Source organism: Dasypus novemcinctus, chromosome X (assembly GCF_030445035.2).
Source record: "Dasypus novemcinctus isolate mDasNov1 chromosome X, mDasNov1.1.hap2, whole genome shotgun sequence".
NCBI lineage: Eukaryota > Metazoa > Chordata > Mammalia > Cingulata > Dasypodidae > Dasypus > Dasypus novemcinctus.
The window spans coordinates 24,759,276-24,783,749 of NC_080704.1; the positions used below are offsets into that span (position 1 = coordinate 24,759,276).

Below are 24,474 nucleotides of genomic sequence, written 5' to 3' on the forward strand. Positions count from 1 at the left end.
CGGAGAGCCTGGGAGGGCTGCTGCCTCAGCCAAAGGGAAGCTAGGAAATTCTACCCAACAGTCTGGGAAAGAGAAAAAGAAGCTTGTCTCTGCTCAGGGCTCTGGCACGCTCTAAGCCCCAGTGTCCACCCTGAGTGAAGGGTGAATTTTATCCCTGAGTAATTCAGGAATCTCCAACCCAAGAAATTTAAGTAGAAATGGGTCCTGGTAGGCCTGGTAGAAGCAAACACAAAGCTGCTGTGGCAACAGGCCTTCAGTCCAAGGTGCACAGGAGTCCCACACAAAATAACCTCTGCTGAAGATGAGGCCACCAGCAGGTCCCCAAAAGGGCAAGGGAAAGAGCTCCCTACAGGGCACCAGCTGACCCCAGCTACAGTCATTCACATTGTCAGGAAGAAACTAACTGCTTGGGATGGTTCAGGAGATGAAAGCCCGAAGAGGAGCCTTTGCCTCTACAAGAAAAGGGGTGAATTTGGAAGGTGAAAAGAGGGCGTGACAAACATCTGAGGTGGTTAGCTAGATTGGCTCTGGCATTGTATTGTGTTTGACCTGCCAAATGGTTTAAAAATTGAATTTGAATTCCACAAAGCAGTTTGAACACAGTCCCCATGACTCCCCATTGTCTTACAGCAGTGGTTCCTCATCTCCTGCCTGTTGGAATCACCTGGGGATCTTTCAGAAACACTGTTGCTTGGCTCACCCCATTGCTGTGTCTGGCCTTGGGGAGTTTACAAAGCTCCCCAGAGTCTTACATGCAGCCAAGTTTAGGAACTACTGTCTTGCATCAGTGTCTAGGCTACACACCTTTATCTCCCTGACCCTTGCCCTTTCACCCATGGTTAGACCATAAACAGGTTTCTAGATCCCTTCATAAGCATGTTTTCCTCTGAGAATATTTGCATTTCATGATATCTCAACTAAAATAAGCCTTGCTGTGTGTCATCGTCCCCATCCCCCTTACCCCCCCCCCCCCCCGTGGGATTAAATTCTGAGGATTTCCTCTCTCTAAAGGAAAACAGAACTTTAGCACATTGGAAAATAGAGTGGCAAAAATTAGATTAGCACTCAAGATCTTCTTTTGTTGAGTCTCATGATGTCCCCCTCCCCCCAAAATAACACGACTGATACCTGCCCATCCTATGGTGCTTTGGAATCTTTCTAGCCTCCTTCATTGCTAGATATTCTGAGCTGGCAGAGAGCGACAGGGATGCCCAGATGGTGAGGCAAAGAAAGTGTTAGTTTTTCTCAATATTTTTAAGTGTGCTTATTTGGGATTTTTTTTTTCTTTTTCGTTACATCTTCTTGTCGGAGAAGCAGATGGTTTCCTTTTAGCTATTTGATTAGCTTAAATTTCAGCATTTGAGGGAAAAAATAAGTAAAGGTTTCTAGAGAATAATGGAGACTGTTCTGCCTCAGAGGAATTTTAGTATTTTCCCTAAATTGTTGTTTTTACACATAGAAAGCTTCAATGATCTTTAAAAAAGAATTCCAGAAATTTAGTTAAGGCACACATTTTTAAAAAATCCTCTTTTCAGGATACTCAATTCAGTATTTGGGTGTAAGTACCTTGGTGGAGAGGAATCGAACCAAAGGAACCCAAGTCCCCTCCAGTTCAGCGGGGGAGGCGGGGGGAGCAAATGGCCAGCCGCACATTTATGGGCCTTCTCTGGTAGGGAAGACTTCTGTGTGTTAGGAGATGAGGACAGGCTGGGGGGGCCACCCTGCCTGGGTCAGTGGGCCTTTTAGGTGTCATTATTGGTTAACTGGGGCCTCTCAAAGCTTAGGGAGACAGTTGATCACAAGTTTGGAATTCTGACAGAGGACCTGGCATCCCACTTGGCACTAAATGGTTCCTGAGTAAATGGTTATGTGTAGGTAAAAGAGTAGGGTCCTCCAGTGCCTTGGCTGGGTGAGGTTGTTAAAGGAAGTTTTCCCAGAAAGATAAAGTAGAGTGAGTTGAGTGAGTTGAGTTGAGGGTGTTCGGGGGTGCCTTTGGCTGAAGAAATTACAGGTGTCTAGCAGGGGATGGAACTGGGCTGCAGAAGTGGTTTGGGGTCAGATGAAGGGCCCCAGACTGCCACTCTGAAGAGCTATGGCTGGTGGCTCTTTGGGAGAGTGCAGTTAAGCAATTTTAAGAGACATCTGACTAGAGGGAGCCATAGAGATTTGCCTCAAAACCTTCCAGAAAGCAAGCCTTCCTGGGTACTAAGAATTCAGAGGCCACTCTCCTTGAGTTGCCTCAGGTTATTCAGATGGTAATGAAAGAAATTGAACTTTTTAAAGCTTCCCGGGACTAGTAGCAGGACCTCTAAGTTCCTATTTAAATTTAAATTAACGCAAATAGACAATTGAGTTCCTCCCTGACACTAGCCTACTGTCAGTAGGTAGTGGTTAGTGTCTGCCATATTGGACAGCACAGATAGAAAACATTTCCATCACGGAAGAAAGTTCTCTTGGACAGTATTTGCCAGTGGTATCAAACTTGAAAAGAATGTCGACAGAATTAACCATTTTGGCATTTGTTGGAAAGGATAGGGTCTGGTCGGTGCAGCGTGTCAGCCTCAGCAATTTGCCATTATCCTGCCTGGGAGCTCCTCCTCAGGCCTGGCAGTGTAGGGGACCTGTCCCTGCTTATGGAGGCAGTTGCCTATATGCAGAGACATAGAAGAACTTATCGAGGTCTCTCTGTCATTGATGGAAGCCACCAAAATACAGTTTTCTCGACATAATGGTACTTTTCAGAAGAGGGAAAGAGCTAGGATGTATCAGTCCTTAATGTCTCAGCATGCTAAATTGAGAAGTCCTGGAGCCTAAAGGAAGCTAACGAGGAAATTATTTAATCTCAGGCAGGGTGGAAAAGGGGAGTAGGTAAACTTAAAAATGAAAAGAACGTGACATGGTGTAGGCCTTGCCCATGTTTTGGACATTTGTCAGAGCACTGAGATTTTTCACTCCACCCAGCTGAAGGTCCTCAGCTCTGTCTCCCCCCTTCCGCTTCCTTAAAAACATACCCACAACTCTCTCTCTTATTTTACCCTGTTAGCAGAATTTCCTTATCACTATCTTTGTATAAACTAAGGGTGGGAGGAGCAGAGAAGTTTCAAGTTCCTCATTTTAAGGTCTTTGTTATTGCCCTCAAAAGTACAGGGATGGTTGTACTTTTCTGTCTGGGAAAAGACATTATTTGAGATTAAATCATTAACAAGTAACCTGGTAGCGTAACCAAGGGTTAAGGATTAACACATAATTATGATTACTAAATAATTATATAGATGCCTTTGTATCATAAAATAGCTAAAGGTTAATCCTGGAAATTACTGAAGCGGGCTAGAGTAGCCCCACCCCTCTTTATGATTACCCTAGAGCAGGGTTCTTAATCGTTTTTGTTCCATGGACTCCTTACTAAATCCACACTACACTGTGTATTATTTAATAAATATAGCACACCCGCACCAACACGACCCCACAAGAATGTTTTTTTGAATTTCAATTCAAGCTCCTGGACCCCTGGTTAAGAACCCCCTGCTCTAGACTTAACCTCACCCTTGTGTATGCTCACTTTTGAGGTGGTAAACCCGCCACCCACCTCTGTTTAATGCCCTTGTAACTGACCTTTGTTCTGTCTACCCTATCCCAGATGGCTGGGGCTGATCCTGGTTTGCTAACCCACACCCGTCCATCCTGTTCATCTCCTTAATGTTTGTTAATGAAGGAACCTGTGCTCAGCTCCACCCCAGTTATTCATTGGCACCCCCACCTGTTATAAAATACTGGAATTTCTGTAGCTCAGAAAGGCAGTTTTGGGTCATGAGACCACAGTGCTCCATTGCTTGTGCAACCAGTAATACTCTTTCTTTCTTTGAAACCCTGATGTCCCAGGAATTGGCTTTCAGTAAAGATGCATTGGAAGGAAGGAACCCCACTTTTGTTTGGTATCAGGAGCATTATCTGAAACTATATTCCATTTTAGCCGATGAACTAAATCTGAGGTTTCAGTTAAGAAGCCATCATGTTAATTGGGAAAATTTTTATATTCTATTTTCAAAAGAAAAAGAAGGGAAGTGGATGTGGCGCAAGTTTATGGTAAGACCTAGGTTTGATCCCTGGGACTTCCTGGTGAAAAAGAAGAGAAAGCATGCCCATGCAAGTGCTCGCATCTTGAGCCAGTGCCCCGTGCAAGTGAGTCACGCAGCAATATGATGATGCAGCAAAAGAGAGATGAAGGGGAGAGTCAAGGTGAAGCGCAGCAGAGACCAGGAACTGAGGCGGTGCAATTGACAGGGAGCCTCTATCTATATCAGAGGTCCCCAGGATCAAATCCCAGTAATCCTAGAGGAGAAAGATGAGAAGACAAAAAAAAAAAAAGAAGAAATAGATACAGAAGATCACACAGTGAATGGACACAGCAAAGGAAAAAAAAACAGGGCAAGGGGTGGGGAGGGGAAAAATGAAAAAGATAAACAAGTTCACTTCAGTTAAGTTTCATTTTTAAAAAAATCTTGCAATTTATACAGTGTACCTGAGGCTCCGGGACATAGTCTATCTGACTCTCTCTTTCTAATCCAGTTTAGATTTTCATTGGCAAAGGTTGAAAGAAGAATTCTATAAATCGAACTTTATGCTAAGATGAGTCAAAGTTACGGCTTCCATGGCCTGTTTGAGATCCTTGTTCTTTGCGAGTCTTTAAAACTGTTTTGCAGTGGAGAAGAGTTCATCAGCATAGCCCAGGCACTACTGACACGATTGAGAATAGACATCGTTTATTTCCAGTGGGCTTGTGCCTAGTTCAGCACTTGTGTGTGGCTGGCTGGCTGTCAGCCAGAGGGTGGACTTCCTCTCCTGAAAGCAGGCAGCTTGGTGTCTTTGTCCTTGGCCAGTGCCGCCCAGTTCCACCTGTGACTAACTCTCCCCACCTCCCTCTGTACCCCACCCATCACCTTCAGCCAGGGGTGGAAGAGGCTTCCTCCACGTCCTGGTGGCTTGGTCTCTGGGGGTTATCTTGATGGGGGTGCCAGATTTTACCAGGAGAACCTCTGGTCTAGCTAACATTTGTTCATGTGAAAGATGAAGAAACAGTTCATTTGAGAGTTGTTAGGATTAAATGAGAGTCCATGGGAATTTGCTCTGTAAATCTCAGTGCTCTTTAGAGATGTACAGCAATTCCTCAGGGAAAGTCTTGAGATCTACTACTGCTTCAGACTGTACTCTTGGAAGCACTTGAGTCGGCAGTGGAAAGAGACTCTAACAGAGTAAAGTCAGAGGTCACCGATCCTGGCATTTTTGAGGCTTCTATTTGTCAAGCCCCTTTTCCAGGTCTGATTCCACCCAGCATTTAGTGTCCTCTGCTGGTAGTTTCTGGTAAATTTACCCTATCAAAAATACTGAATCTTTACAAAAGGATAGAATTAGAAAATCATTTGCAAGCACTATAGTAATAAACGGTTCAGACAAGAATCTTCAGTGGATGCCAAGGCCCTTGGTGAAGGTTTGGGGGGGATCAGAACCTTCACCATGGTCTCCTTCATAATTTCAAAGGGAAAAAAGTACTTTTACAAATGGAGAGATCTGGTAGCTTTGGCTCTAACCAAGTGATGAAGCTTAGCCCAAGGTTAGCGTCACCAGTCACAGGACAGACACATGTCCTGTGCCCCTGATGTGATGCCTGTGTAATATATATCAACCCAGATGAATCATGAAGAGACAATCTGGTAAGCCCACAGGGAGGGGTTTTCTGCAGAATGCCACAGGGAGGGGTTTTTTCAGAGATGCCAATATCATGAAACATACCAGAAGATTAAATCAGGCTAAAAAAAAGGAAAACCAGAAAAAGCCATGTATGATCTTTATTCACAAGCAGAACAGCTATAAAGGACATTGATGGGACACTTGGGGACACATAAATATGGACTCTATACTAAAGGATGGTATTACATCCACATGAACTTGCTTGAATGGGTTAAGGGTTATGTAGGTGACCTTAAGAGATACCCACTGAGGGAAGTGGACTTGGCCCAGTGGTTAGGGCATCCGTCTACCACATGGGAGGTCCGCGGTTCAAACCCTGGGCCTCCTTGACCCATGTACAGCTGGCCCATGTGCAGTGCTGATGTGCGCAAGGAGTGCCATGCCACGCAGGGGTGTCCCTGCATAGGAGAGCCCCATGCACAAGGAGTGCGCTCTGTAAGGAGAGCCACCCAGAGTGAAAGAAAGTGCACCCTGCCCAAGAATGGCACCACACACACGGAGAGCTGACACAACAGGATGATGCAACAAAAAGAAACACAAATTCCTGTGCCGCTGATAACAACAGAAGTGGACAAAGAAGAACACGCAGCAAATAGAGAACAGACAACTGGGGAGGGGAGGGGGGTAAATAAATCTTAAAAAAAAAAAAAGAGATACCCACTGAAATATTTGGGATGAAGTGTGTTATCTGCAGTGGCCATTTTCTCCAACTTTTTTTTAGGGAAAATTTAAACATACACCAGAAGTTTTATTTTAATTTTTTTTAAAAAAGTGGACACCTATGTACCACAGTTGTTGACATTTGGTGGTAGCTATTTAAAAAAATAATAAAACTAAAAGCCCAGGCTTTAGCTTTCTTTTGTACTATTCAGGAGTCTGCCTGACCTATGTGGCTTTCTTTTGTGCACGCTTAACCCTAGATCCAGTTTTATTTTGTTGTTTGTTTTTTCTTTCTGCTAGATCCGGTTTTCAGGCAGCCTCCCCATAGGCAGTGTTCTGGTAAGGCTCATTCCTGTTTCACATTCTTTCCAGATTACCACCCATAGTTCGAGGAGGGGCCATTGACAGATACTGGCCCACTGCTGATGGGCGCCTGGTTGAGTATGACATAGATGAAGTGGTGTATGATGAAGACTCGCCTTATCAGAACATTAAAATTCTACACTCAAAGCAGTTTGGAAATATTCTCATCCTCAGCGGGGATGTTAGTAAGTATTCCAGCCCTGCCCCGCTTACGTAACGAAGTGGTAACGTGCTGGGTTATGGTGTTTTCCTGACAGATAACTGCCATTGTGGGTTTATCCAAGCTCATGCTTAGCTCTGTTGATTTTTTGAGATGCACATTCACATTGTTTTAACCCTGCAGATTGTCTGAGCTTTTGTGTCAATCAGGGCCTTGTCTTGACATTTCTTTTTCTTACTGATGAATGTATGAATTGTATTTCAAAAGAAAGTTTAATTGCTTTTTAAAAAAATCTTTTTCTTGCGGAAAATTTCAAGAGTAGACAGACAAAATAGCATAACGAATCCACACATACTCACCATGAAGCATTAACAATTGCCAACTCTTGACCAGTCTTGTTTCACCCAAATCCCCAGTTCACTTTCTCCTCTGATGTTTTGAAGCAACTTCCAGATGTCTTATTATTTTATCTGTATAGATGTAATTGCTTTTAATTACTTGACATATCAGAACGTTCTTAAATAGAGTTTTCTTCCCACTGAGAAATGTCCATTTATATTGGGTGTCAGATGAGCAAGGTAATGAAAAGACCTGATGTATCCCCTGCCCACCTTGTGCATTTTGGATGATTTTTAAAGATTGAAAATGGAAATTTAAAATTTGGGACTAGATTTCAGCCCTTGTGGTGTATGGTCAGGTGTTCTGTGGTTTTGATAGGTTCACCGTTGTCAATGTTTCTCCTTTCTAGATTTGGCAGAGAGTGATTTGGCATATACCCAGGCCATCATGGGCAGTGGAAAAGAAGATTATACTGGCAAAGATGTACTGATTCTGGGAGGTGGAGATGGGGGCATCTTATGTGAGATAGTCAAACTGAAACCAAAGATGGTCACTATGGTAGAGATATCCTTTGTTGTGTAAGAAATCAAGTTCAATGGGCTTCTCTTATCTTTCCTCCTTTTCTGTCTTAAGACTTCAGTTAATGTTACTATAACTTCAAGGCAGACGTGTTACAAAGACTGCCTTGAACAGCCATTTCAACTTGGTGCCAGTAGCAGTAGCCTTTTATGTGGCTACCAGTAAAAGAAGCAGAGATAATCTAGTTGAGGCTTAAGGGACCTTGGTACTGTGTCTGCTACTCAGCAGTTGCTGAAATGGCCTCCCTATGTCTTTTCTTGAGGAGAAATGAAAATTCAGCTCCTTTTTTTTTTTTTTTAGTGTTCTTGGTGGAAAATTAAAGGCAGCATCTAATTCAACTTCCAGGAAGATGGTGACTAATCAATTTTTTAAAAACTTGTGATGTCCAAATTAGTGCTAAAAAAACCTTTATGTTGGTCTGAACTTGTTCTTTCAAGTGATTACTCTTTCAGAATTTCTTGATACATCCAAATTCAGGGGAAATTTCTCCTTAACTTTATTCGGACATTGACCAAATGGTGATTGATGGGTGTAAGAAATATATGCGAAAAACTTGTGGTGACGTCTTAGACAATCTTAAAGGAGAATGCTATCAGGTAATTATGTTTCCAGCTAACATTAAGTTGACTGATAATAAATTTATGATCAGAGTTGTGCCCTCTTAAATGCTTTAAGTATACATGGTTAAGATAATAGAGTATTTTTTTATATGGGTTGTGTGTGTATTTTTATGAAGTGTGTGTGTCCGTTTAATAAAAAGGAAGCCGCCAATTCCAGGTTGAATTCAGTGATATTATGTAATATGTAAAAGATGTCATGTACCTTTTTGCAACCTGGCCAACCCCAACTTTTGAGTCTGTACTCTGAATAATCTCTTTGAATCTGCATCTTTCCGTAGGAATTTGGGTATTTAATTAGTCGGTGTGGGTGATTAAATCATCCGAAGTAGGACCTAATTTGATGAGCAAATTAGTTTTTTTAAATTTATTGTGCTTGCATGGTGATCAATTATTACGATTATATAGGGTACATTAAATATTGCCTTTTGAGGACGCCTGTGTTTGGTACCCATGCCCGCAGTACTTGTCAGGGCAAAATATCCAAGCAAATGTATATTTAGCCTTAAATGTATGCCTCCAGATTTATAAACATTTTACATGAGTGCTTTAATTTGTTGATATGTAAAGTCTTTAAATTTCTCCCTCCTCACGGAATCTTCCCAAATGTGTGTACATCCAAATTTGGTTTCATGGTATGTGCACATGAATTTTTTTCAGTTGAGAGAGGAATTGCATCCACATTAAAATGCAGTTGTGATTGTTTTGTGAGCAAAAGGGAAAGATACAAAAACTGTTTTAAAATTTAAGAAGTGGGGTGGGTAGAGAATAATAGGTTTTCAGAGCAGACAGAGATTTGCTCCATAATGAGCTAAGAGTTACCACCCTTTGCAAAGAATGGGCCAGACCCTCTGCCTAAGGTGCTTTACTTTTAATCTTCTCTCCCCAGGCCTTACAGGGCCTGTAAGTAAATAATACTTATAGGTATTATTTCTGTTTTAGGATGAAGACAAATTCAGCTTAGACAGTTTAAAGGAAATTTATTCAAGGTTATATATATATATAGGGTCACTTCGGAGGAAGGGTTCAGCCTTTTGCTTCCTTATTTTTGCTTCTTTAAATGAATTAAGAAAAAAGAAATGCAAACACAGCAGCAGTAGAGTTGGAGTTGTTAACTATTGCAATTCAAAACTGAATATGTGTGGGAAGATTTCTAATGTGGGAAACCAAGCTCTTGACCTGACAACTGATCTAGATGCCCCTCACTAACGGTGGATTGTGACCTAGGCTGTCTTGATGGTTAGGAAAGCGGGAGAGTGTTTAAAACCAGGCTTTTGAGCATGTTTGGTGTCAGAGTGCATCCGCCTTCTCTCTGGAGTAGCAGAACCACTATGGGGAGCCTGGGAAATTCATTCTGGAGCTCTTCAGGGTGGGGCGTGGGGGTCAGGTATGGGTTCCTCATCGTGGGGCTAGAGGAGAGAACCCTGAGAACTGCTGCCTTCTCCTGGTGGCAAGCAAGCCCTTGGCCTTTAAAATGCTGCATTAAAAAGACACCAGGTCTTTACCACTGTTTACCATTTGAAAAACAGATTATTACTTACTTTAACATGTTTTAGAAAAGAGGAAAGGATCCAGTTTCCCAGTTCCTTTTAAGATAGAAAAGTAAAAACTATTAAGGTAGCACAAAAATAAAACTAAAGGTTGATTTTATGTATGTGTAGAATTTAAATTGTAGTGAATTCTAGCCATTTAAATAATAATTATTCATTATACCCAAGTAGTATTTGGTTCACAAATATAAGGATAAGAACCTTAAGATACCTGTTTTAATTTTTATTTTTAAAAAATTTCTCTCCCCTTCCCCCCATCCCCCATTGTCTGCTCTCTGTGTCCATTCGCTGTGTGTTCTTCTGTGACCACTTCTATCCCCTTCAGCAACACGGGAATCTGTGTTTCTTTTTGTTGCGTTATCTTGCTGTGTCAGCTCTCCGTGTGTGCGGCGCCATTCCTGGGCAGGCTGCACTTTCTTTCACGCTGGGTGGCTCTCCTTATGGGGCGCACTCCTTGCATGTGGGGCTCCCCTACGTGGGGACACCCCTGCATGACACGGCACTCCTTGCACGCATCAGCACTGTGCATGGGCCAGCTCCACATGGGTCAAGGAGGCCCGGGGTTTGAACTGTGGACCTCCCATGTGGTAGGCGAACGCCCTATCCATTGGGTCAAGTCTGCTTCCCAAGATAGATCTGTTAATGTACCTCATTTACAAATAAAGGAGAAAATAATATATTAACAGATGATAAAGCACTTGACTATTTAGCATTCATTCTTAATAAAAGCTCTTTAGGGAAAATAAAATAGCAATAGAGGGAAAGGACCTGAATAAAGTAGGAACTATCAGAAATTTAATGGTAATGTCATATGAAGTGGCAAATTACAAAAGTCATGTCCACTAAATGTAGGAAGAAGATGAGACATTAGCTAATGCATTAAGGCAGGAAGACAAAAAGAGTATAAATACAGAAAGAATCAAATCATTTGCAGATAAAATGAACGTTTGCTTAGAAAGCTTAGGAAACTCATCTAGAAAATTAGTTAAATTCACGAGGACTGGATAAAGTGATTGGATAAAGGCAATAAAATTTTCTCCATGCTATGCTAGTGCTAGTGAGTTGAAATGGGGGCACAGAGATCCCATTCAAGAGAGTTACAAACTGTTAAATACCTAGGAATAAATTTAAAGAGAATGGTATTTGGAAACTGACGGGAATTATATTAAGATCTTACTGAAAGACATTAAATAAGGCGTGAACATGTGAAGACACATGCTGTATTTCTTGGATGGGCAAAGCAGAACAATATATACTTCTTCGTAATTATAAGTAAACCAATCGGAATACCCAAGGGTTTTTTTTTAGAATTAGACCACATGATTTTTAAAGTTCACTTGGAAATACAAGTAGAATAGCAAGAAAATGTTGGCAAATAATCACAGTGAAGGAGATTGTTTCCTTTTGGTTTTTAATTTAATTTACATGAAAGCACAGTAATCAAGTAGTATGCATGGTGTTGGACAGGAATAGACAAATAAATTAGAGGAACATCGCAGGGATTTGAGCAGCACTTCTCAGTATGTAGGGACTGTCTGCTAGTAATACGGCCTTAGCTCACTTGGCCAAAGGAGGTTGTCCACAGGCTTGTTCCTCTAGGTGAGAAAAGGTTGTCCCTGATTCACAATGTAGAAAAATTAGACTTCAGATTGCTTAAAGCTTTAGATCTAAAAACTAACACATTTAGGAAAAAATTTGGAGTATTTAATCTTGGAGTTAGGGAGACCTTTTAAAGACAAACTCAGAAATTGAAATGACAGCATGGTTCCATAAACAAAGTCAAAAGACAGACTAGGAAAAAAATAACCGTTCGCAAACATGACAGAGCATTTCTCCCTTGAATAATAAAAAGATCCCCCTGCAATTTAAAAAAAAGTTACTTAAACTGTTCAAAATAGGTGTAAAGGATATGAACAGGTGATTCTCAGAAAAGTCACATAACCTGTAAACATATAACAAGATGCTCATCCCTGTTGGTGGCCTAGGAAGTGCATGTGAAAACGATACCAACTGCATACGTGGCAAAATAGAAGAGGAGGGACAGTAACCAGTGCTGGGGAAAATGGAAACAGGCATGTTACATTTATTGCTGGTGGGAGTGTGAATTGCTATAAAAATGAAAACCTAAAATATACACACCTTTTGCCTTGTTAGCCTGCTGAGCCCAGCCTGTAGGCATAAGGCATCCAGACCAGAAGGTTTATTATTATCCAGAAAGACCCAGGCTTGAAGATGAACTAGATAGAACGTTTTCAGTGGAATGGTTCAATAAATTTTCATGTTCCTGCATCAGGGATCATTTTAAATATATATTATCATTACCTGGAGACATGTTAGGTGTGATATGTGTGACCACATTTAGGTGTGGTAGTGAGTGTTTATAAAATGAGGCAGCTGGGGTGTAGATGCTTCATTATCTTTGCACAGTGGGGTTTGTAGGATTACAAAACAAGTTTTGAAAAATCCAGTTTCTTTAAAAAAATGATTCATGTAAGAATACTCGTATGGAAAAAAATCTCAAATAGGTTATTTTAAGGAATTATGGCAAACTTTTGATTTCTGACTTTTTGTAATTAGAAAAATTAAAGATGGGGAAAAGAGCTCCTGTCTACATCAGGGTAGACATTCTAGAGCCAGATGTGTTCCTAGTATGTAGCTTCAATACTTCAGTGGTAAGTCAGACACCAAACTTACTTCCTCTGTTTTCTGTATTAGATACCGTCTAGGATCCCAGCTCCTAACTCTGTATTCCACTCGTTGGTAATGACTCTGATTGTGGGAGCTGTTATTTCCATGGGATTATTACCCAGCAGTACTTGAAGTGTTAGGGGAAAAAAGGGGGGAAACCAAAAGTTAATAGTTGGAGGTAAAATAAATCAATAGACAAGTCATTCGGTGCTTAGTGTAAAAGAAAAGTTAAAAGTAGAAGAAAATACAGATAGTAGTAGGAAAGGCAGTATTCGAGTTAAAAGTGTGACCTTCTCTTTCAGGCAGACCAAGGTGTTTTCCTGGCTCTCTATTTTTATTGGAGAAATTTGGGCACCCTACGTAACTTCAAGTTTGTTTCCCTATTTATAAACTGGGGAGAATACTAGGGCCTGTATAGGGTTGTTGTTTAGATTTAAATGAGAAAGTGTGTAAAGCTTGTAGTGAGCACTTAATTTTACCTGTTGGAGAAACGGATGGAAGCATTTTTTGTTTGTGGGGTAGATGCTGTGGACCTAAGTTCCAGCTTGCATTTTTTCCCTACCTGTACAAGTGTTGTATCACTCATATATTTCTTTTCTCTCTGGAAGGTTCTAATAGAAGACTGCATTCCAGTACTGAAGAAGTACGCCAAAGAAGGGAGGAAGTTTGATTATGTGATTAATGATTTGACAGCTGTTCCAATCTCCACGTCTCCAGAAGAAGGTAGATTGTGTGTGTGTGTGTGTTTTTTAAAACCAAGATATTGTTTATGGAAATGCTTCTCTTGCAAGGCACAGTGTGAGGGTGAAAGGATCTTAAGAGATTGTCTAGTTAACCTCCCTCATTTTAAAAGTTAAATTGATGGAAAATTATTGGATTTGCATCTGGCTTTAATTCCCATTCCACTGCTAGATGAGCAAAATAACTCAATCATTTGAAACAAACATTAAGTAAAATGACTTGTAATCACATCATTGAAACATTAGATCTTTCGATAATTCATTTAAATTATTTGATTTTTAACCTGTACTGGAACAAACTACAGTGACCGTTCTTAGCAACAAGGGAGACAATTCTTCCAAAACTACACACTTGAAATTGCTTCTGGTTTGCATTTTCTTTGTTAAATGTTTTTTCTCTAAACTTCCTGCTCAGTTTGCAGAACCTGGTCCCAACCTGATCACCCTTGAGGTTTCTCTTGGGCTGTGCTGCTTCCCCCCTTCAAGCAGCTTTCTTTCAGATTTCAGCCACTGTCATAGTGTCGAATCTTTATTTGTGGTGGTAGAGTATTGCTGCCAGAGAGTACTTAATAAATATACATTGGGTATTGACCTTGATTGTATGTGCACACATGACACCCTCTAATGATACTTGACATTAAGATACCATTTATGAACATGTTTTCGAAATAGGGTCTTGAGCTCATGGCTATTTTCTTTCTGTTTTTTTGTTTTTGTTTTTGTTTTTAATTTATGTGAATGTTTGCCTTTAGGTATAGTCTTTGATATGGGCAAGCCCCTGTTTATAAAACCTAAACTTCCTTTTTTGACATCTAGATTCCACATGGGAGTTTCTCAGACTGATTCTTGACCTTTCAATGAAAGTTTTGAAACAGGATGGGAAATATTTTACACAGGTAGGCTACTTAACTTGAAGTTTGTTTTTCCCTAAAAAATTCTCAATGAGAATTTTGTATTTTGAAATTTGAATGTATATTCTTGAAACTTATTTCTGTTAGGGATAGAATAGCCTAATCGAATTATGGTCTTTGAAGCACTAAGTTTGTAAATAGCTGATCTGTCATTCATGGGGAACTAATGAGGTCTTTGGTGTCCAGTACCATCGATGGTCCTGATCAACTTTGGCTGTAGTATGAGCTGCTGCCACCAGATGGAGACACAGACTGCACGATTGCTTTTTTGTTCTCTAGGAGATTTCTTTAAAAGCCTGTTGATAGCCTGGGCTCTGGCGGTGGCTCCTGCCTCCAGATGGAGACATATTGCAGTGTTCTCAGTTTCTAGGAGATTCTTAATTTTAAAAGAAAGTTTGAAGGTTCTATTTCTTGGTATTTGAGAAAATATATATTTAGTATTAAAATCCTTAACAAAATCCTGGGAATGACAGCAAGAGCAGCTGAATGATAATCTAGCCTCTCCGCAATCCAGTCTCTTCACTGAGTTCAAAAAACCCCTGATTGAGAAGCAAAATGTCAGCACTACTTGGGGAGTATTGTACCCTGTCCCTGTAATTTTCCCCTCCCCCTGCCCTTTAAAATAAAGCTTTAGTACATTTAAATGTCAAGAGCAGATAGGAGTCTTAACTCTGTTCCCCTGAGCTGAGGAAGCATTAGTAAACAGACCCTATCCTGGATATTTTGAGACCTGAGATTAATACATGCTCACAAGAGCTTAGCACCTTTGAGAGATCTTGAATCAGGTTCCAGCCTAATCGGTTTTTGTCCTCTTCTCTCCATGTAAGACACGCAGGCATGCAATGATTAATCCTGGACCCCGCACCTGGCGAAACTAGAGGGGAACAGACAGCTGTCAAGTTCAGTGAGCACAGAAGGATCCGTATTAACCAAGTGTCATAAAAGGATTTGGCAGGCCAAACTGGGGGTAGGGCGAAGGGACCACCCAGAGGAGGGACGCGAACTGAATCCTGAAGGTGCACTGGGCCCAAGAGACGGGCATTTCAAGAAGATAGGGTCAGGCTTGGGGGCAGGAGGAGTGTGCCACTCCGGTGACCACAAACTGTTGTGTGCAGGAGGAGCAGGGTGCCCTTTGCAGACTGAGGTCTCCGTTCTCCAGGGTGGGACATCTGTCCCTTCCCTTTTCAGAGAGAGATGATGATGGTGAGACTCCACTCTTTTTTTGTGGTGGTGGTGGTATTGTTTTTTGTGTTATAAAAAGTGATTTTTACTCACCATTTTCCAGAAATCTGAGCGAATTCAAAACACTTGCTTTATTTAGTGAGTCCATCAGTCAGAAACAAGAAAGCTACTCTAGGTATTCTAAGTGGGAAGATACATATATTTTTACCTTTTTACACACTTTGAGGTATACAATTCAGTGGTGTTAATTACAGTCAAAGTGGAGAGAGTTTTAATATGGAAAATCAAAGGCATAAGCAATTCTTGAAAGGGTTGGGGTAATGGAGGTCAGGGAGGCAGCCACTGATGATCTGACATGATTTCTCCAGAACTCTCACAGAAGCTTTGTGAGTTCTGAATGTTCAGGAAATCACTGCAAGACTTAAGTGGGCCATTCAAAGAGCTCAGCAGGATGCTCCACAACTGAGTGGGGAGTAACGGGCTTCTTTTCTGCCTCCCAGATCTGTGCAAAAGCCTCTTACAGCAGATTAACCCAGAAGCCATTTGGGAAAAGGGATGCTGGGAAATGTGGTTTCAGACTTCTCAGCGGTGTGGTGAAGAGTAGCTCAGTCGTTGGGCAGCTTTTCCTAGAAATAACTTCGGCTTTGTGGGTCATACCGTTTCTGTTGTAACTACTCACCTCTACTGTTGTAGCAGGCAAGCAGCTGTAGACTACATAAATGGAATGGCCATATCCTTGTCCCAGTAAAACTTTATTTACAAAAGCAGATAACCAGCCATGGGCTGTCCCTTGAGAAATTGAGTTTATTTTAAATGTTCCCAAGAGCCTCATTCCCAATTCTTTTCAAATGGCGGATGATAGCAATTCCGCACCGCGGGATGCAATCATAGTGGAAAAAAACATAAGTAAAGGTACCCGGCTTGTTGATGCTTAATAACCTTTACCGCTTTCATTCTCCCCTCAAGGTACAATTTTTGGAAAAGTTTGTAGTCACACATTTTTGTAAATTTACCACTGTCTCCCTTAATTTAAAAAAATAGTAAATGTAATGCATCTTCTTTCATAAAATGTAAAAACTACCAAAGAACAAAGCAAAAATAATCTTGAATGGGTTAAATGAGCCATTTTGTGTTCTGTCCTAGATACTGTAATAAAAAGGTAAACAACAACAAACCCACAGAAAACCTCCTTCCATTTTCTCACGTTAAACATTCTTCAGTTTTGGCCCATTTCTTTTGGTCTTGATCTTTGCATAGAATTATTTTTAAAAATTCTGCATATCTGGAATTGTCTTTTCTGTACTGTTTGCATACTCTTTTTTTTCCATTTATTTTGTGTGCTGCTTTTTTATGTATCAACCCATGACAGGCATTTTCAGTAGTTCCTTATCTGCTTGTACAAGTCTTTTTTTGTTAGACCTCTGAATTGTTTCTTGTTTTAGATATGTAGCACTCTGTTAAAGACAAGTATACTTAAACATTTGAGTGTCATTGGTTGGGTATTTACCCAGTAACCCATTTTGGAAAATAACCCAAAATATGGATTATGGGGTCTGCTAGTTTTAAGGCTCTTGATGTGTGTTTTTGTAAGACAGGAAGGTCTGTTTTGTCACCTTTTTAAGAATTATGCTGCATTTTAATAATAAAAGAGTTATTCTTTTTCAGTTAAAAAATTTTTTTGGTAACATACCTACCGTAAAAGTTACCATTTTATTCATTTTTTTAATGTGTGTAATCCAGTGGCATTAATTAAATTTACAATGTCCATTAACCAATAGCTTCCAGATCCCCCCCCCCCCTTCCCAGCTCCTGGTCATTGCTGATCTACATTGCCTCTATGAATTTGCTTATTCTAGATATTTCACATAAGTGAAGTCATACAATATTTGTAATCTTTTTTTTTTTTTTTAGATTTATTTATTTATTTAATTCCCCCCTCCCCCGGTTGTCTGTTCTCTGTGTCTATTTGCTGCGTCTTGTTTCTTTGTCCGCTTCTGTTGTCGTCAGCTGCACGGGAAGTGTGGGCGGCGCCATTTCTGGGCAGGCTGCTCTTTCTTTCGCGCTGGGCGGCTCTCCTTACGGGTGCACTCCTTGCGCGTGGGGCTCCCCTACGCGGGGAACACCCCTGCGTGGCACGGCACTCCTTGCGCGCATCAGCGCTGCGCATGGGCCAGCTCCACATGGGTCAAGGAGGCCCGGGGTTTGAACCGCGGACCTCCCATGTGGTAGACGGACGCCCTAACCACTGGTCCAAGTCCGTTTCCCAATATTTGTAATCTTTTGTGCCTGCCTGATTACACAGCATAATGTTTTCAAGGTTTATCCAAGTCGTAGCATGTTGTCATAACCTCTTTCCTTTTTTATGGCTGAATAGTATTCCCTTGGATAGATAGATCACATTAATTTATTCATTCATCTGTTGATGGACACTTGGGTTGTTTTCATCTTTGCTTATTGAAAATAATGCTGCCATGAGCATTGGTGTACAAGTATCTGTTTGAGTCCCTGTTTGCAATGTTTTTGGCTATATATCTGGGAGTGAAATTAACTGGGTTCTGAAATCTTGATTGGTGGTAAGATTTGCTTGTTTTGATTTATATCTTTTATATAGTGAGACAGAGAATTGAACTGACTTCCTGGCCATTTGAATTTCTTTTGTGAGTCCTGTTTTGTCTCTCCTTGCCTTTTTCCCATATTCTATTTGTGTATCAGTCTTAGTGACTGTTAAGAATTTTTAATTTTATTGGTTTCTTTATCCTGATATGTAGAAACTATTTTTTAATATGTTCTGGACTTTTTAAAGCTGGAGTCTACAAACTCCAGACCAAATATGGCCCGCTGCTTGTTTTTGTGAAGTTATATTGGCACACAGTCACACCCATTTATTTATGTATCATTTCAGGCTGCTCTCTAGTGGCCACAACAGCAGAGGTGAATATAGGCACACCTTGTTTTTTTTTTTTTTTTTGGTGCTTTGCAGATACTACGTTGTTTTTGTTTTTAAACAAATAGAAGGTTTGTGGCACCCTGCATCAAGCAAGTCTAATGGCACCAGTTTTCCAATAGCATGTGCTTACTCCGTGTCTCTGGGTCACATTTTAATTAAGATATGCACATTTTTATTAGACATAATGCTATTGTACACTTAGCATTACTATAGTGTAGCATAAACATAACTTTTATGTGCATCGCGAAACCAAAAACTCCATGCAGCTCGCTTTATTGCAGTACTTTATTGCGGTGGTCTGAAACTCAACCTGCAGTATTTCTGAGGGATTCCTGTAGTTGCAGTGGAGACTCTCTGGCTCACAAGCCTAAAATGTTTTCTCTCTGGCCCTTTATGCACCTTAAAGGAAACCTGCAATGAAATCTGCTCAAACGAAAGCTTCTTATTGTTATAAAAGCAACCCAAATCTAGTAAGTTGGTTTTTTTGTGAGTGGGTATTCTCAAAGCAGAGCTTACCTAGAGAATTTGGTTTTTATATTTCTGCAAAGGAAAGGAAATCTTACCTACCTTGAGTCAGGGAAGAGTTTGAGGCTCTGGGTTTTTTAACCAAAAGAGATTGGTTTGCAGTGAGTCCAAATATTTTTTCAGTCAGTTTATAATAAACAACAAGTACATTGAGAAAGAAAGCAGGACTGGTTTTTTGTTTTGTTTTGTTTTGCTGTTGGTTCTGAATATTTGCCTGGTAGACTGCATTTTATGGGGAGCTGCTATATTAGTACCAGAGACCAGTAGAAATGTTGCTTAAGAAACCACTGCAGCCCATTCCTAAGTATTGATAGGCATTGATAACTTGCCTTTGCCAACCTACTTTTATTTAAAATCATAAGTATTTCATGCCCTGGGCTGTGCTGGTTTCCAAGAATGGCACAAAAGATATCTTAGTTTCTGTTGCTGTTCTCATTCGAGCTGGAGGCACCAGGCTATCTCGTCATGTGTCTACTACCCAGATGTATAATATCTGTAATATTGCAGTACAGTAGGTGGTTGAATGTGTCACATGGCAAGATTCCTCTGGATTAAGGGGCATAGGCCCTTGAGGAAGTAGTAGTTGAGTTAAGAAGCAGGCTATTTTGACTTGCAATGTATCGATGGTATTACCACAGTAATATTTTTTTAAGCTGTCAAGCGATGTGCTCAGGAGATACCACCCCACCCCACCCCGTCCTCCTTCCCCAAGTGTGCAGCTTGGCTCTGTGGTGAGGTCAAGGATGGGATGGGAACTTTTGACCTGTTTCTTGGTGATTTACAAATACTAAATATTCTCACCGAAGAAGTGACAAGTTCATAGTGTCACTGTGGCCACTTCAAGGCAACCTTGTCAGTGTGCCCTGAGGCTAGGGAAGGCTTCCTGAACTGTGTGGGAATTGAGTTGGTTTTGGCAGGCTGGTGGAATTTGAATCGCTTTCCTGAGACTTTAAGAGGCAGGTTCTGGTATTTGAATTTCCCTTCCTTCTCTCCCTGATCCTTCCCTCATTAAAAAAACAAAACAAAAACCAAAACTTAGGTTATCTGATGTTTACAAAAATATATATGTAACATATATGGATTTTATGAAGCAAAATACTACTGAAGCCCTGGCTCCACCTTCCCGCCTTGTGCTCCCCACCAGGAACTGGAACATTTCCAGTCCTGTGGACATGTCTACAACCTCCCTAATCCCTCCTTGCCTTCCAGAAGGAACCCTTCCTTGTTGTGAGCTTATAAAGCAATCACGCAGAATTCCCATCCCTCACCCCTCCACCAACACATTACGTTGTTGTGGAACATTTGTTACAGATTATGAAAGAACATAAAATAAGACTGTTACCACTAACTGTGGTCCATAGCTTACATTTGGTGTATGTTTTCCATACTCCCTCTATTATTAACACTGTGTATTAGTATCGTGCATTTGTTATAGTCCATGAGAGAGCACTCTCATATTTGTACTGTTTACCACTGTTCATCTTCCACCACATGGTTCACTGTGTTATACAGTGTTGTCCCTTGTACAGTTTATCCAAGTGTACGCTCCGTGGCTCTTACTTTCACCACAGAGTTGTGCAGTCATCACCCCAGTAAACTTTGAACATTTTCCTTAGTCCAAAAGAAAAAAATCCAGTACCCCCCTATTATTGACCCTTAGCGCTGATGTGGTACCTACTCCGACATTGATGCCAGAATATTACGGTAAAACTTTTAACTAGAATCCATAAGTTAATTAATTGTATTTTTTCCATGCACCACTATATTCTTACCACCTTATAATACTGATGTACATTTGTTTAGTTCATAGAAGAACATTCTTAATTTTGTATTGTCAACAGCAGGCCTCATCCACCTCCAGGTTCACTGTGTTATTCAGTCCCTAGATTATTCTCCAGCTTTCTTTCAGTTGACATTTACATCTCTAGACCATCCTTTTCAGCCACAATCCATTTATAAACCAGCCATGTTATACTCACTATGAAGTTTTACCATCCACGCTCTAACCATTTCCACACTTTTACAGTCAAGCCAATTAAAAATTCTACATACCTTAAGCTGTTGCCCCTTCTCAGCCCTCATCCTATCTCCTAGTAACCTATAGTCTAGGTTTTAATTCCATGCACTTAATCTTAATATTAAGTTCATATTAGTGAGACCATACAGTATTTGTCCTTTTGTGTCTGGCTTTTCATTCAATGTAATGTCTTCCAGGTTCATCTATGTTGTTATGTGTGCCAATTTCATATCTTCTTAGAGCAGCATAGTATTCCATTGTGTGTATATTCCACATTTGGTTTATCCATTCATCAGTTGATGGATACTTAGATTGTTTCCATCTTTTGGCCATTGTGAACAATGCTGTTGTGAACATAGGGTGCAGATGTCTGTTCGTGTCCCTGTTGGGAACACTGACTTTTAACCCCTAATTGTTCCCCCTGCCCTGTGCCCCATTATTCCCTTCCTCTCGTCTTTAATAGATGCTTAATGTTTTTTTGCTATTAAATTTTTTGTTCTGTATCTTCCATGTGTCTTGCTTTAAAAAAAAAGGATGAAAAGGAAAAATGATTTGCTATTTAAATACACAGGAAAAGTGAAATGTATCAGGTTCCTTTTTTGGGGTAGGTCTCTCTTTGTGGCTTTCCTTTTTTTTTCTTTTTTAAACTGCTTTTTGACAATATTGGAAAAGAACACATTGAAAATTTCCTGTTTCCTTACCACATTCTCTGTAAGGGGGTCCTCCCATATACCTCTATAAAGAGAGTGCTGTGTCAATTTTAAGATGTCAAGGAAAACCATTGAACTGTATGCCTTGGTGGCCTTTCCATTTTCTAGCCTCCCCAGTGGTTGTGTGTTCTAAAAACAGCTGAGCAGTATTTTCTATTTGTGAGCCTTAAATTACATGTGTGGTGTTTATGTGCTCTCATGGTGAACTTGATGTTGAAACCAAATTATATGCTGTCAAAGGGTGCATTGGCCAAATCCCACTGCAGGTCCCTAGATGACGGGTTACTAAACAGGCTGGCCCTGAAGGATGACGTCATGCTGAGGGAATGTGTGCTAAGTTAAAATCACCAAGGCCAGCTCTTGCAATAGTTCTTTCTACCGTATTGCCCATGCTGGTTGGTTGGTTACTTTTAATATGCCATTCTCAGGAAGGGCTTACCTCACAGGTTGCATTTATTTGTAAGTATTTTCATCTTTCTTTGGGCTGGTTATTTTGAAGCAAATAGTGAAGTTCTTATGAAGAAATGGAATCAGAATATCTCTTCAGTAATCTGCCAAATGTGAGGACTTAAGAGACTAAAAGGAAATAAGGGCTATTAAATACCCATCTTGTTTTCTACATCCATTATGAAAAGCTCTTGGGCAGAGGGAGTTGTGCTAAAATAAAATAAGCTGTCTCCAGACCTGTTGAATGAAAATCTGCATTTCAAAAAGATCCCTTGTGGTTCACAATGCACATTAAAGATAGAGAAGCTCTGTTCTAGAGCTGCACAGATACTGTACTGATTCAACAGCTCTACTGTGTCTTGGCCAGCATTTCTGATTCTTTCCCTCTTGGTCACAGAATGGTTGCTGCAGATCCACATGTTATGTCCAGGTTATAAGCCAGAAGAAAATTGAAAGGCTGGGGTCATACTCTTTACACCTGATTGTTCAGAATCAATAGCTTTCCCGGCAGCCCCCAATAGAGTTCTACCATATCTCATTAACCACCTCTAACTGCTAGGGGTGGGGCTGAAAAAGTGGTGGCAAGAAAGGAGAAAGGGCAATGGGAATAGTTTGCCAGCACTTACTTTGCACATTGAACACTGTCGACAACATTAGTGGTACTAGCATTTCTTGGGACACACTGACTTCAGTGTTTTTTTTTTTTGTGGGGGGTGAGTGATTACCACTTATTTGAAGAAAAACAGGAAAAGGTGTGTGAACATGATTAGGGTCTTTCATCTCCTTTTTTAGCATGAGTAGCATTTATTTCTTCTTCTGGTGGCATGCTGCTTATCATATAATGGCGTGGGCTTAAGACTGTTAGGCTAGGGAAAACACAGCATTTTTGCGGGGTGAATTTTTTTTGACTGAAGAGAAATTTCAAATCTACTGAAAAGTTAGCACAATGAAATCAAAAGAAAGTTTTTGGTAAGGAGTAGAACTGGGGAATATTCTTAGCATTTATGTCCCGAATAAACTTTTGTTCTCTGAACTCCTTAAAATCAACCACAGATTTGAGGGACTCATGGTGTGTGAATAAAATTATGTATCCACCTTTTAGACTCTTAAGGGGGATTGTAGTTTAAACCTTTTTGGAAATCAAGAACATTATCCTTTTCAATATTTCGTTCTCAATACAATAATGACCATTATTGGGAAAATTTATTTTGAATAGGTTATGCATATGAATCGTATGGTAATTAGTGTGGCGCTGACACAATGACTGTGTCACTAATGAGAAATTGGTCTGACAGCTTTCTGTTGCCTCATACTCTAATTTTGATAGGGCTTGGTAAATGAGGTGGAGGGATAATGAGCTAATGAGCCTATAAATAGAATTAATGCTATTTGTGAAAGTACAGAAGTCTTATCTCATTTTCCAAGATCAACTTTTATCTACAGCTAGAATTGTTCTCCTTTTAATAGAGACCTTCAAATGAGAGTGACATGAGTAGGACTCAAGAATTCCATTGTTTGCTTTTCTTTGATTTAGGGGAACTGTGTCAATTTGACGGAAGCCCTGTCGCTCTATGAAGAACAGCTTGGGCGCCTGTATTGTCCCGTGGAATTCTCGAAGGAGATCGTCTGTGTCCCTTCCTACTTGGAGTTGTATCCTTTGAGCGTGGCATTGTGTTGTCAGATCTGAACACCCAAGTAAATCCTAAACTGATTTAACGTTTTAAATTTCAACCCTAAATGGAATGAATTAATTCTGTGCTGTATAAAAGCCCTGGTTCTCACACTTGGTTGCACAGTGGAATCCCCTGGGAGCTGTACAGAAGACTGATTCCTGGGTCCCGCTCTCTGAGAGTTTTGGGGTGTGGCTTGCCATCAGGTACTTCCACAGCTTCCCAGGTGATGGGGCAAAGCAGTGGTTCTCAGAGGGAGACCCCAGAACAGTGGCCTCACCTGGGATCTGCTGCGGACGTGTGGTGCTCAGCAGTCTGCGTTTTCACAAGCCCTCCAGGGCCTGGTTGTGGGCCTTGAAAGCTTGAGCAGCCCTGGGGCCAGACCCTGCCCAGCTCGTAGCAGGTCGAAAGTATAAGGACACTCATTGTCATGTAGGATGAAAATTACCCTCCTTTCGTGTGATTTTTCTACACTTCACTCCATGCTGATATGTACGGCAGAAACCAAGATCTAAAAATCGTGCCAGGGATCCTCCCAGTTGACAGCTGTGTTCTCCATTAGTTGCACTTAGGAAAGATAGTCCTGAAAATCAAAAGGGCTCAGAGAAAAGCTGAAATGTGACC

At 40.7% G+C, this 24,474-nt stretch overlaps 1 protein-coding gene across 2 annotated transcripts in view; it reads left to right on the forward strand.

Moving 5' to 3' along the window:
• The window catches only part of SMS (spermine synthase), a 48,835-nt gene that overhangs the window by 22,971 nt on the left and 1,390 nt on the right, over window positions 1-24,474 (forward strand). The window contains exons 5-10 of one of the 2 annotated variants that reach the window (XM_071213116.1): window positions 6,778-6,953; window positions 7,677-7,831; window positions 8,353-8,442; window positions 13,310-13,424; window positions 14,258-14,337; window positions 23,715-23,830. In XM_071213116.1, coding sequence (XP_071069217.1) covers window positions 6,778-6,953; window positions 7,677-7,831; window positions 8,353-8,442; window positions 13,310-13,424; window positions 14,258-14,337; window positions 23,715-23,830 — 732 coding nt within the window. The remainder of the gene's footprint in view (window positions 1-6,777; window positions 6,954-7,676; window positions 7,832-8,352; window positions 8,443-13,309; window positions 13,425-14,257; window positions 14,338-23,714; window positions 23,831-24,474) is intronic. The other variant, XM_071213117.1, reaches the window with a different exon arrangement.